This window comes from Adelges cooleyi, unplaced genomic scaffold (genome assembly GCF_023614345.1).
Source record: "Adelges cooleyi isolate 19-005CV unplaced genomic scaffold, UGA_ACOO_1.1 ACOO_flye_CR_arks_rails_tigmint_CR_PRNA_21, whole genome shotgun sequence".
NCBI classification, from domain to species: Eukaryota; Metazoa; Arthropoda; class Insecta; order Hemiptera; family Adelgidae; genus Adelges; species Adelges cooleyi.
Genome location: NW_026095871.1, coordinates 9,948,890 through 9,963,357, shown reverse-complemented (window position 1 = coordinate 9,963,357; position 14,468 = coordinate 9,948,890). Strand labels below are relative to the sequence as shown.

At 29.0% G+C, this 14,468-nt stretch overlaps 1 protein-coding gene and 1 long non-coding RNA gene across 2 annotated transcripts; both read right to left on the bottom strand.

Moving 5' to 3' along the window:
- Window positions 1-495: 495 nt before the first annotated feature.
- Window positions 496-14,149, bottom strand: LOC126834468 (uncharacterized). Its single transcript, XM_050566405.1, has 5 exons — window positions 14,125-14,149; window positions 2,158-2,470; window positions 1,550-1,621; window positions 767-856; window positions 496-701 (listed from the first exon to the last, which is right to left on the bottom strand). Exons 2-5 carry the CDS (start codon window positions 2,464-2,466, stop codon window positions 567-569), a joined length of 606 nt encoding a protein of 201 aa, XP_050422362.1. The 5' UTR covers window positions 2,467-2,470; window positions 14,125-14,149; the 3' UTR covers window positions 496-566.
- Window positions 6,982-7,577, bottom strand: LOC126834469 (uncharacterized). The gene is made up of 4 exons (XR_007685072.1): window positions 7,519-7,577; window positions 7,330-7,401; window positions 7,143-7,232; window positions 6,982-7,074 (listed from the first exon to the last, which is right to left on the bottom strand). It is a non-coding gene; the product is annotated as an uncharacterized LOC126834469 (long non-coding RNA).
- Window positions 14,150-14,468: the final 319 nt, after the last annotated feature.

Below are 14,468 nucleotides of genomic sequence, written 5' to 3'. Positions count from 1 at the left end.
TTCACGACATATATTTTGTCCTGGGCTATTGAGGCAAAACAGGGAGGCTAGATTTTTTTTTTAATTTTCGTTTTCTAGGAAATAAAAGAATTAAAAAATTTTAAAAAATCCGGTTACAATTACTTGCATTTTGTTTGATATTAAATGAAATTGCATTATTTTTTATTAATCTCATCTCTATTGAATTTATACATTTTTTCGTTGCGTTATTTACTATTTTATTGTTACTTCTATTCTATTTCGAATTTAAAATATTGAGATATGTGTAGTTTGATATTAACCTCATTACAATAACAAAATTAAACATAATATAAATATTAAAAAAAAATTAAGAAAGTAAATACTACATAACAAAAAAAAAAAATATGTATAAGACAATGTAAGTCAACATTAATGATGAATAATATATTAATATTTGATACATTTTATAATTTAATTTTATGAAATATATAATACATTATTTAATTACATAAGTTTAAACATAATAATCTGACAAAAACTAACAATATATTACTATATATTAACTGTCTTAAGAAATCTCAGTAAAACAATCTCCGAAAAAATTGTTAATCTTTGCTAAGACAAGGCCATTTTTCACATTTAACTATTTTACTTATATTCAATTCTTTTGATGCGTGTTTGTAACCATCTATTTGGAATTGAACAAGCACTAAAAAGTACGTGAACATAAGGCCTGCCGACTACAAAAAATAAAAAATCATATAAACATTTAATCGTCTGTACAAACAATGTTTAAAAGACCTACACCACAAAGTAAAGGTAGGTTTATATTGAATAACTTCAATACTGTAATATGTACTTCCCGGCTATTGACTCGTAGTGTGAAAACTTTTAGCTGTCAACACAAAAACTGCAGTTAAAAATTTTTGAAATACTTAATAACACTAGGTGCTTATTAATTAGTTGTTAAAGATCACACAATGTTTAAAACACAAGCCGTATTTAAAACATAAGTTATTATGTTGTTAACATTAGTCATTTATAAATAACTAATGCGTATAACATGTGATTTATAAAAAACTGTGTGGGGGAAAGTGTTAATTGCAATCACTCTGAAAAAATAACCGTGAAATTATTCAAATGTCTTTCCCAAACTGGAATAAAACAAATATGTTCTTCTATATTTATGAGATAAAAGGACAACACATTTTACCTGCTACTTAATAATTAAGTACCCATTAAGAAAAACGATTCCATGCGAATTTGTAACAAACAAATTTGTAACAATTTGTAACGTAATACAAATTTGCATCTTAATAACTGAATACAATTTAATGATATTCAAATTTAATGACCGACTTTCAACCCCACCTTTTTATCCCTCAATGACTTAGTACATTTTTACTTATCTAGTTTACACTTTGCTAGGTGGTTAAAAAACGTGATAACCGTTTATAATTATAGTTGTAATACTAATGCTACTTGAACTTCTACTAAACATTGTTGTACATGCAAGTGCAACTATAATTATTTAATATTTTGTGATAATGTCAAATATTTTATAACATTATACAAATCAGTTACGCACAATAGCTTGACAAATGGGATCGTCGTACAATACATCTCTTAAATGGTGCATTTCAAACATTATCCTTCGACTCTAAATGATATAAAACACAATTAGTTATTTATTTCATTTACTATTTAAGAAATATACAATATTAGGTCAATTACAACCCATAATAACACGTTGATGTTATATTTGATTAGTTTTTAATATATTTTTTATTATTAAATATTTTCGAGGTGTTACTTATTATATCTACTGGGATACTTCAGTAAGCCCTTTTAGTTTTACGCGTACCGTCTAGCTACTTTTATATCTTACTAAATTATATTATCTATTAAATGTCCTCTTCTTCATTATAATTTTGTACTCTCTTACTTCAAAGAAGACCCACACATTCCTTCTTTTTTTGTCTATGAACCTTTCATTTTTTACTGTTTCCGATTACATTATTAAGCGACGCCAGCCCACCTAGGTAGTGTAATGATTTTAACATTTGTATTTTAAAATATTTTAATCGTGAACTATTTATTCGTACGTTAAACATTTTGTTTTGAATATTTATAATATAGGTATAATTATTTTTTATTGAACACTTTTTAAACTATATATTTCGACTTTATAGTTACCTCTTTGACAGTAGCATTGCATCTGTAACACAAATAAATCAAATTTGCCGCCACAATGCATATGTGTATGCATATATTGGCATACATGAAATTGTTCACATTTATTTTACGAACAATATTTTCCCATATAAATATATACAGACATAACAATAAATGTATGTAAATGTCCATCATGATAAATAATAATTCGGGTCCGAAAGTGCTGGATATATGTTCAATTAAGTCTTCAAGAAACCAATGATCGTTCATCAACGATGTCAATCGCAAAGCCCGTTCAGATTTCGATTTTAAACTGCATAGTACTCCCATTTCTCTATAGAATAATAATATATAAATATTTGCTACAGGATATGGTGTAATATAAATTAAGTTTATCATTAAAACAAGGTCAGAGAAATTTCAGTCAATGCATCAGCCAAATTAACTTAATAAGAAAATTGTTAAATGTTAACATATACCGGTGTATTTATGTATAAAAAACTTATTTATATACGTTTATTATTTAAATAAAAATAATGTTCCATTACATTCCCTTCGAAATTTTCGAAACTACAAAATTAATACAACACTAAATTAAACCAACTATGGGTTTTATTTTTATTTTTCAATTATTTTTCACAACAAATAATAGAGAAAAGTTTGATGATGGACATAATAAAAGTTAGCGGAGTGCGAGAATTTTTTTTTATGTCAAAATACTAACGGCGCAGAGAGATGACTGAATGACATTATTTGCAGCTACAATATTTGCACCACTGTTTTGAACAATATAATAGCATTAAGTTTGACGTATAGAAAGTGACTAATAATAACACAATGAAAACATTTAAACTTTCTGCTACATTAATATATATCAATAAACAAATACATTCAATTAATTTGAAATAACAAATTTTCCAATTAACAACCTTCCAATTGACTATTTGTTTAAATATTTTATTATAGGCCAGTCAGCAGAAAAATAAATAATGTTGTATTCATAATGTTGTTATAAAATCTGTTTAAATTTTGAAAATTATTTATACTAGTAAAAGTGTACCATCCCAGTAACAATTGAGTTCCATTTGATAACGGTTCATTATCATTCCTGTCTGTCTTGGCCCACGATGATAACACAATGAAAACATTTTATTTTTCTGCTAATTTGATATGCCTGTAAATTTGTGTTATACTGTAAAATGTATAGGAACTATAAATAATATTACCTGTTAATGTCTTCGTAGGAGTTCTGTGATATCAAGCACATAATGTTAATCAGGTGCAAGATTAATAAGGGGCACATAAAAGATGCGTAAAAGGCATAAAAAACGATTGGCAATTTGGAATAGTTTAGGGAAATTGTTATTTTAATTATCATAGAGAACACAAAAACCAGCACGGCCAACGAGGCAATAGGCAACCTACGCGAGTATCGACACCGAAGCAACAAGGCTACAACCGTGTCCATGCAACGGACTGTTTTTTTTAACCTGAACACGACCAATACTAATATTACAGGAGATATCGTCATATGAGAGATGAGAACACCTAACGCACTGCAATAGTTGTCCACCAAACAACCTCTTCCTTTTTTATCGGCCAATGACTTAATAATGATTTTCGACATGCCGATTAACGTCCACACGTGTATTGCCAACTGCAATATCCAAAATATGATTGCAGTTTTGCTCATGTGAAAACGTACGTCGCGAACTGTAAATTCGAAAAAACGTTATGAAGTCACACACAATGACAAAAATCAAGCGATCATACTTGATATGTTATATTTGTACATAAATAATTTGTGCTCTCCACGCTATTAGGTGACACACAATGTTATAATAAAGTCACTTTTTAACAATTTTTCTTTTAAAAAGGTGAAGACGTCATTTTTTAATAGGTAGGCTATTTATATATTTTTCTTATAAGCCACATAATAGGTATTTCTTATCAAAAATATTTAAAATTACAACGATATGAGGTAAATGCGTTTTAATAAATATAAATTAAAATCCTTACTGTTATTATGAAATCTCCCATGAAAATCTTTAGAATTCTTTATGTTGTTCTTTGTTTGGTAGTATGAGTAACCGATTGGTAAGGTTCCAAACATTTTATTAAAGTAATATACCGGAGCGATAGAAGCCAAACGGCCAATTTTCAACAGCTTCTCCATAGTTCGGAAGATGGTTGTATTCTAAGTCAAACTACATGTTACTATTATATATTCCGCCAACTTTTTATACATAATAGAGCTGGTTATTTTAAATACTTAAGGAGTTATTTTAACCTTAACGTCTTTATACTGAAGGCACGGGGGGCACGCGGGAGTTCAGCTGGATGTTTAAGATATTTTAATTGTTATTTTAACCTTCAATTATATTGTTAAACTTAAAATTCCAATTGTATTGTTAAAACTACCTAAATTTAAACGATATTATATACTTATTTATCTTATCTATTGAATTGAAATTTATTATTTTTGATAAATAAAACGTTATAGAAAAACGCACAAATGAGTATTTAAATTTTGAACGAACAATGTATTTTTTTCTTATTATATGACTTTCTTTTGTCTATCATATTATTTTTATTTGTTTTTAAAAGAATAACATGTGCCAATACCTACAGAAGTACAAGAAACGGTCACAGTAGAAACATGTTTAAAGTTAACTTTCCCCTCTCCCATATTATCAAAATCGATCCAAACAAATTGTATGTAATTTTGATATACTTCTTCTGAGATACCAAACACATAATATTAACCAGATGCAAGATGAATAGAGGGCTCATAAAAGAGACGTAATAAAAATAAAAAAACGATTGGCCAATTGGAATAGTTTAGGGTAATTGCTATTTTTAGTATCATAGAGAACACGAACACCAATACAGCCAACGAGGCGATGGGCAAACCGCGCGAGTATCGACACCGAAGCAACAAAGCTACAACCTTGTTCAAGCAACGGACTGTTTTTTTCAACCTGAACACGACCAAAACTAATATTGCTGGAGATATAGTTATATGCGAGATAAGCAAACCAAACGCACTGCAGTCATTGTTTGCAAAACAACCTCTTGCTTTCCTACTGGCTATCGTCTTAATAATGTTTTTCGACATCCCGGTAAACGTCCACAGTTGTATTGCTATCTGCAATATCCAAAGTATGATTGCAGATTTACTCACGTGAAAACGTACGTCGTGAACTGTAAAATATAAAAAAAATTGGGACTTCAAACACTGTCTCAAAATTGTAAGCGACCATACTTAATGGCAATATATATTTAAATCATACATGTATTCTATTAGGTAACAAAATATTAAATAAGCTCGGTTTGTAAAAACGATTTTCTTTTAACAAAGAAGAGGCCTCGTTTTTGAATAAGAGAACACGCTTTACAATAATAATAATTTCATTCAAATAAATTTAATCAAGTTTAAAATTAAAAAAAAAATATAAGGTAGGTGTAAACCATCAAAACTTAGTTTCCATTTTTTGATTACGCTGTTGATATATTTATATAGAAACATATAAACGACCTCTCGCCGGAAAGTTAATTTCTAGAAAAACGTCAAAACATTCACAGACTACAATCATATCACATCATAGTCATTTGTTTAGCTATAAGATTTACCAGGTCACATATTGTTAAAAAATCAATCAATATTCAGAAAAATAGCACTAATTCAACTTTAGAAAATGCCGGCAAAAGTTGACTTTTCACTTTCCGCATCATATTGTTAGAAATCAATGTTTCAATCTTGATTTAAAACTCGTATCGCTGTTTCTATAATTTACACATAAGCCATAATATATATTTTTCTTATAAGCCACATAATAGGTATTTCTTATCGAAAATATTTAAAATTACAACGATATGAGGTAAATGCGTTTTAATAAATATAAATTAAAATTCTTACTGTTATTATGAAATCTTCCATGAAAATCTTTAGAATTCTTTATGATGTTCTTTGTTTGGTAGTATGAATAACCGAATGGTAAGGTTCCAAACATTTTATTAAGATAATATACCGGAGCGATAGAAGCCAAACGGCCAACTTTCAATAACTTGTCCATAGTGCAGATGATGGCTGTATACGAAATCAAACTTTTTATTACTATTTAATATTCCGCCAACTTTTTATACATAATAGAACTGGTTATTTTAAATATTTAAAGAGTTATTTTAACCTTAACTTGTTTTGTTAAAATTATTTTAATGTAAACGATGTTATATACTTATATCACATCTAATGAATTGAATTTTTTATTTTTGTTTAATAAAACATCATAGAAAAAGGCACTAATAAATATGTAAATTTTAAACGAACAATATGTTTCGCACTTATTATATGACTTTCTTTTGCCATTATATTTTTTTAAAGAATAACATGTGTCAACAGTCAACACCTACGCAAAAACAAGATATTGTCAAATCAGAAATAGCAAAATAGAATGGGAAATAAGTAAAAATAATACTTAGTCATGTTTTAAATATTTTAAATGTGTATATGATTATATACGAAGACTTCAATACCTTGGACATGTATGCGGCATCCAGAAAAATATAGTCTACTACAATTACTAATCCAGAGCAAAAGAGTCGGAAGAAGGAGCTGTGGAAGACATCCTAACGATTTGTTTTGGAAGTATCCAGAATAACAGTAAGGTTTAATAAGTATATTGTGCAATCAAAAACAACACGTTATAGTATTAAATTTAGACAAATATGATAAAATATATTCGATTTATTTTAATAATAATAAACTGATTATAAGATTTTCCAAAAGTTAAATTATTCACCATCGTTAATACATGGCCATAATTTACATTTTCTAAAAACGATGGCACTTGTATTCGTTTCTCTTGATGTATTTTTGTAGCCTTCCATTTGAAATTGAATGAGTACCAAAAAGTATGTTAGCACCACACCTGCTGACTGCGAAATTTAAGTAATATTTTAAACACACTATAACGGGTTAAATAGTAACTTGAATTAATACTTACACCCACAATTAATGATAGATTAATATCAATCAAATTCGATGCTGTGATATGCACTTTCCGACAATTAACTCGTATTGTGAATTTTTTAAGCTGTGAAAATCATAAATATACATATACATTAGACAATATCATCTACATTTTAATATTAGTAGATGATTGGTTATTTTGATTTTGATGAATAACTTACAATAGCTTGACAAATAGGATCATTGTACAATTTATCTCTCAAATGCTGCAGTTGAGAAATTACTCGTCGGCTCTATATTAACAAATAACTTTTTCTATTAGCTGTATCTAAATCCATTTATTATTCAGATATATTAGTAATTATGTCGATTAAGTATTTAAAAAAAAAAAATATTGGTTTTATAGTTACCTCTTTGACAGTGGCGTTGCATCTATAACAAATGTAATACAAATTCCCCACTATTATTGCTATCTGCAAGGTGGCGTAAAAACATGTGTACAGGCTTGAATACTTTCTGTGAACAATATTAGTCCATATATATATATACATGCATAACACTAGTTGAATGTATATGTCCAATATTATGAACAGTAATTCAGGACCGAAGGTGTTGGACATGTGTTCAGTATAATTTTCAAGAAACCAATGGTCGTTCATCAATGACCTCAATCGTAACGCCCGTTCGGATTTCAATGTCACACTGCACAATTCTTCTAATTCTCTGTAGGTTAAGACAAATATGCTAAAATACTGTACAAGTCAAATAAATGATATACAATAAGAAAAGAAAATAAAACAAGTTGCATATATATTTTACTATAGTGAAACCACCTATTTTGTATATAAGTGAATTTTCATATCCATATACATATAAATAAAATTGAAAAAATTGTCTGTTGTCTTCTGAACCGATTTTGATGCAGATAAAGTCACGGGCAACAGTTAGTATGAAATAAAAATGTTGGGATTGTTATGTGTAATACGACAATTAATCAGAGTTATGAACTATAATTAATAGTTATTATTATTAAAATGTAATCGACTAAAATGTAAAAGCCTAATCATTTTTTAAACTACACTCTATCATACCGTACTATATTCTGTATATGTATATATATATATATATATATATATATATATATATATTATTTGTTTTCGTTATAATATTCAATAACAAAAATGACTGAATTATTACCTGTTAATGTCTTCATAGGAGTACTGTGACACCAAACACAAGATGCATATCAGATGAATGAGTAATATCGGACACATGTAAACCAATATAAAAGTGTAATAAATTAATGGATAATGTACAGTAGACATGAATGCCAGCGATATTGATTTGCTCATAAAGGCAAAGATAAACAGTAGTATGGCAAACGTAGCCATAGGCAACCTGCGGGTATTGCGATTTCGAAGCAACAGAGTTGCAGTCATGTTCAAGCAACAGACGGTTTTCTTCAGCCGAAACTGGACCAAAACTATGACTATCACACTTATCAACGTGTGCGAGATCAGTATGCCCAACGAACTGCAGTAATGGTCTATCGAACAGATGATTTTTTTTTTACTGGTTATCGATTTAATAACGATTTTTGATATCCCAAAGAACGTCCACACTTGTAAGACGAATTGCAGACTCCAAAACATAACTCCGCTTTTGCTCACATGAAAGCGTACGCCGTTAACTGGAAAATCAGACGGATTTATCGTTATGAATAACAGCAGCACAAAAAAAAATTGTTATTTCTTTAGGTAATGGTAACAAACACATCTTAATCTTACTGTTGTTATGAAATCTCCCGCGAAAATCTTTCGGATTTCTGTTGTTCTCGAGTGGACAGTATGAGTAACTGACAGGCATGATACCGAATAGCTTACATAGATAATAAAGCGGAGCAATAATAGCCAAACGACTTATTTTCCATCGCTTGTTCATGGTTTGGCAAATGACTATACTCAATAAACTACTAGTTGACATTAAGTATTTTAACCCCATTTTAATACATATACTTAAAAACTTGAATGTATATACCAAAATAATAATAATAGTGTGTCTCTCTCTCGAAAATAATAATAGTGTCAACTCGATTATAATCCTTAGTTATATTGTTATTCCATCAATCATTTTTACTTTGTTTTGCAGTCAAAGGTAAAAAAAAAGTGCCAATGAATAACCGGAAATAATGCTTTGAACAGCCAAAAAAAATGTACTTTATTGATACTTTGTAAAAAAATCGCCTGTTTATATTTTACATTGTTCCGCTTATACTAATATAAACAGATTTGTAATGTAACGAAACTTGACTGCTTTTCATTCATTAATTAATAATAGTAACAGTAATTATAGTCATGGTAGTAAAAATAACTATTGTATTCATGATTACAATAATAATATTAATATAATCTAAATCATACATTTTAAATAATACTATAATCATTGGTCGTTTTGTTTCAAACTACCCTTATATTTTGTAATTTACCAATTTTTAGAAGTTTTTTAAATAAACATATTAATTTTTAATATGTATATTGCATATAATTTTAGAGTTTTAAAGTGGTTCTTCATACGCATACGTTATAATATATTCTATACGTTACACTATAGGTAAACATTTTATTACATTCATAGAGCGGCAGCGATTTTTATTAGTTGGCCGACTATTAGCATGCTTAAGAATATACAAGACTGTTTCGTAATGTCTAATGTTTAATATTAATAACACCAAAAAGGTTAATTTCTTAATTTTTAATGGTTAAATTAATATATTAATATCATTAATGGTTAGTATCCGATCGTGTAAAATAACTAGAAAAATATATAACGGCGAATGAGGTAAATAAAATAGTTACCGCGTGGTTTCTAAAGTTTTCTCATAAAGCCGTTTCGTGAACATTGAATTTGCTAGTTAATAAGATACATATTTATCCAATAACTACTAACATATTATAATGGAAAGGTCATGTAGTATGTTAAAATGAAGATTAACTATGTGGTTTTACACAATGATTATTTGATTAACTATAATCCCGTCGTAATTTTAACCAAATGGTGTCCAATTGTACTTTTGGAAAATATATATTTTCAATTCAAAACGCAATAACCTCGTTTAAATAGGTTTAATAAAACAATGTATAACTCAATTATGATTGAAATGATATAGTTAAATAAATAATAATAATTTAATATTATGCATATGTTTTTAAAGCCCGACCCGGCTTGCATGAATAAAACAATAAAATCGGCACAATATTTTTATCGTCATATATAATAACTAAAAAAACCATTCTGTTACTATTTATTTGAATGGCTGACACGGTGTTGAAAATGAATACCGGTAATACGGTATTTATTTCAATATCGGTTTGAGACGGTATACCGGAAATACCAAGGTCACGCAATTACCGGTATACTGGAAAAACCGTCAACCCTATTTATTTGTATACAGATGATCAGTTACACGCTGAAGTTGGGGACCGATTGCAAAGTCCGACTTCCAGTATAGTAAATATATACACGATGGGCTGTATTGAAATTGCTCATCTTCAAACGATAGACATTGCGTATAGTCTTGAAATTCAGTGAAAACTTAACTATCTATTTTAGTTATTGCTGTATACATTTATAAAACACGCAAATGTATAAGGTCATATAAATATTAAATGTACAAGAAAATTACATGTATGTATTCAAACGGTTGGGAATCATATTGGGGTTAAATAACTAGAATAGTATTTAACGGCGCATTAAGTTATTTTAATTACTGAAAAGTTTCTAGAATTATCTCGCTAAGTGTGTTAGTATTTTGTTATAAACCAAATTAGGCTTGTTGTTAAACTACAAACGTGTCGGTCGTGTAAAATGTTACTATAAGGATAAACATGTTAAATGGAATATTTAAGATTGAGCTAAAGAAAAATTGTTATAATTTTAATCATTTAAAAAATAATTAGCCCCATGTTCACGTTCCGCTTAAATGAAAACGCATTATTTTTACATAGCCTGATGTAATTTGATTTTAACACAGCATGATTTATTTACTTATTTTATTAATATTCTTTTTATGTCTTTAAAATCTTAACAATTTAGATGTGAAAGAATTGTATGTGTAGGTAAAGAATGATATAGTTACACTAACAAAATGTAAAATATACAAATAAAATTAAAATTTACTTAAGTATAAGTGTCCATGCTTAGATATAGTGATAGATATTATCAAAATATATATTTGATAGGTAACAAATATTTAAAAATAACAGTATTGACAAGAGATGCCAATAAAACAAAATATATATTAATTAGGTATATTGATAAAACTCAAAAATGCAATCTCCGAAAAAAATTGTTAATCTTTGCTAAGACAAGGCCATTTTTTACATTCAATGGTTTTACTTATATTAAACTCTTGTGATTGTTTGTAACCATCTATTTGGAATTGAACGAGTACTAAAAAGTACGTGAACATAAGGCCTGCCGACTGCAAAAAATAAAAAATCATATAAACATTTAATCGTCTGTACAAACAATGTTTAAAAGACCTACACCACAAAGTAGAGGTAGATTTATATCGAATAACTTCAATGCTGTAACATGTACCTCCCTGCTATTGACTCGTAGTGTGAAAACTTTTAGCTGTCAACACAAAAACTGCAGTTAAAAATTTTTGAAATACTTAATAACACTGCTTATTAATAAGTTTTTTAAAGATCAAACATTGCTTAGAAAACATACCATATTCAAAACTTATGTTATAAAGTTAACTTTAGTCACTTATATGAGTTAAAAATAACTCAAGCATACAATGTGTGATTTATAGAAATTAACTGCATTATGACATTTACTTCCCGGCTATTGACTCGATGTGTGAACACATTTATATATTGGGATATTACAAACTTTAATTAATAAAAAAAATACTTAATAAAACTAATGATTAGTTAGTTTATTTTTTGAAAATTACTCAATGTTTAAAGAATATAAAATATTTGAAAAATAAAATGTATACATTTTAATAATATTACACATTTAACAATTACACAATCACCAAGTTCTTATTAAGAAAACGATTCGATACGAATTACTTTAAAGATAACAAAATATATAACTTAATTTACAAATATACGCCTCAATCTACACCTCTACTGTACAATAATTACAATAATATTGTAATTATTTATCACTATTGTTGAATGAACAAGTACCTGCATTTTTCTTATTTTGTGATAATGTCAAATATTTAACAACATTATAGAAATTAATTACTCACAATAGCTTGACAAATGGGATCGTCACGCAGCACATTTCTCAAATGCTGAATTTGAGACATTATTTGTCGACTCTAAAATAAAAAATAACTGTTTGTATTATAAATTAATTGAAATATTTAAGACTGTATACTATTTTTTAGGTCGACTAGGGCTCATATTAATACGTTTAATGTCATACTTTTTTTTTAAGTTACCCACTATTGAATATCTACAGATCTACTGAGATAAGCAAGTAAACCTTTTCGATTTTACATTTGCATTATCATTCACTAACCGAATAATGTTATCTAAGAATTTGCGTCTTCTCTAAAATATGTATCATACTATTTATACTCAACCCGTACATTTTTGCTATACCTCTGTTTAAATGTATGATATTCTATGATATTTTCTAAGTATTATATTATGATCATAATGAGTTTTATTTCCATAGTAAATTAAACGCATATTTTTTTTTTAATGATTAAAAATAAATATATTATTACCTCTTTGACGGTGGCATTGCATCTATAACACAAGTAAATCAAATTCCCCGCCACAGTGCATATGTATAAGGATAAATTAAAGAACGAGTAAGTGTCCACGTGCCTTCTACGAACAATGTTTTCCCATACAAACGTATATGAACACAATAATAACTGGGTGTAGGTGTCAACCATGACAAATAATAATTCCGGTCCGAATGTTTTGGATATATAATCAATAAAGTCTTCAAGATACCAATGATCGTTCATCAACGATGTCAATCGCATCGCCCTTTCAGGTTTTGATGTCAAACTGCACAATTCTCCCATTTCTCTGTAGAATAATAAATATATGATGTTTAGGAAACAAATGCTTAGTAAACAAAATTACACTACTGATAAAATGTTTAGAGAATTGTCCTCATAGTAAATAAAGCTAAATTATGTTATTCCTTAATTTTAATTGTTTTTTTACACTTTTTACATCTGTGTAATCCTTCCAATCATGACTCGGATGGTTTATAGATTTGACAGTTTTTGTAAACGGCTGTAGGTGAGTTGCGGCCCGAGGTGTTGTTTACAATGTCGGAGACCGGTGAATTGCGGCCCGGCCGTTTTCGATAGACGTATGAGTTGCGGCCCGTGCAACCTTTTTTATCTTGAAACTTTTATCGCCAATTTAGTTATACAGGTGACTTTTTTAAAGAGATCCACTCAATATCCTATAGGATTTTATTAGTGTAACTACATTTCACCAGACGCGACGTCCCCCCCCCCAAAAAAAATTTGGGCACAGTTAACTGCCAGCTGTGAAAGTTTACATTCAAAATGTAACGGTTCATTCTATACTAGCCATCCAAATATCTATAACTTCGTTGATGTGCTACTTGAAATTCAATCCAAAACGTATATAAAATTTAGAAGTAAAGTGAGAAAGAAGCGTTTATTAGAGAACAAATAACAAAGCTAGAAAACAAAGAGATCGGACAGTTTGAATTTGTCAAAACTTTAAGATTTAAATTCTCTCAATAATATAAAAAAAACTAAAATGACAACGACGGAATGCTCATTGGCAAATAACATGACCAAACTTGACCTTAACTTGACCAAAAAACACATTTTTGGGAGACAACTCAACCAACCTCACCGTGGTGTCTCCTGGGTAACGCTAATAGGCTGATATAAAGTGGTAATTATTATGTGGCCGCAACTCGTCCTTGATTTAGGGATTGGGCCGCAACTCACCAATACCGTTGTAAACATATATTACGGATATCATTACCTGTTAATGTCTTCGTAGGAGTTCTGTGATACCAAACATATAATGCTAATCAGGTGGATAATTAAGGGCGTGCACATCGACGACACGAAAAATCCGTAATACACGGTTGGGTAGTTGCCTTTGTACCAACATACAGTAAACCCTATTCTGAATACAATAAAGGCCATTGACACCATCACGGCAAACGTGGCGAAAGGCAACTCACGGATGTAACGACACCGAAGTATCAGGGCTGCGACCATGTTGAAACAACGGGCTGTTTTGTTTGGCCGAAACCCGACCAATATTACTATTACTAGTATTAAAATCGAGTGCGAAACCAGTGTGCTTAACACTGTGCAGTA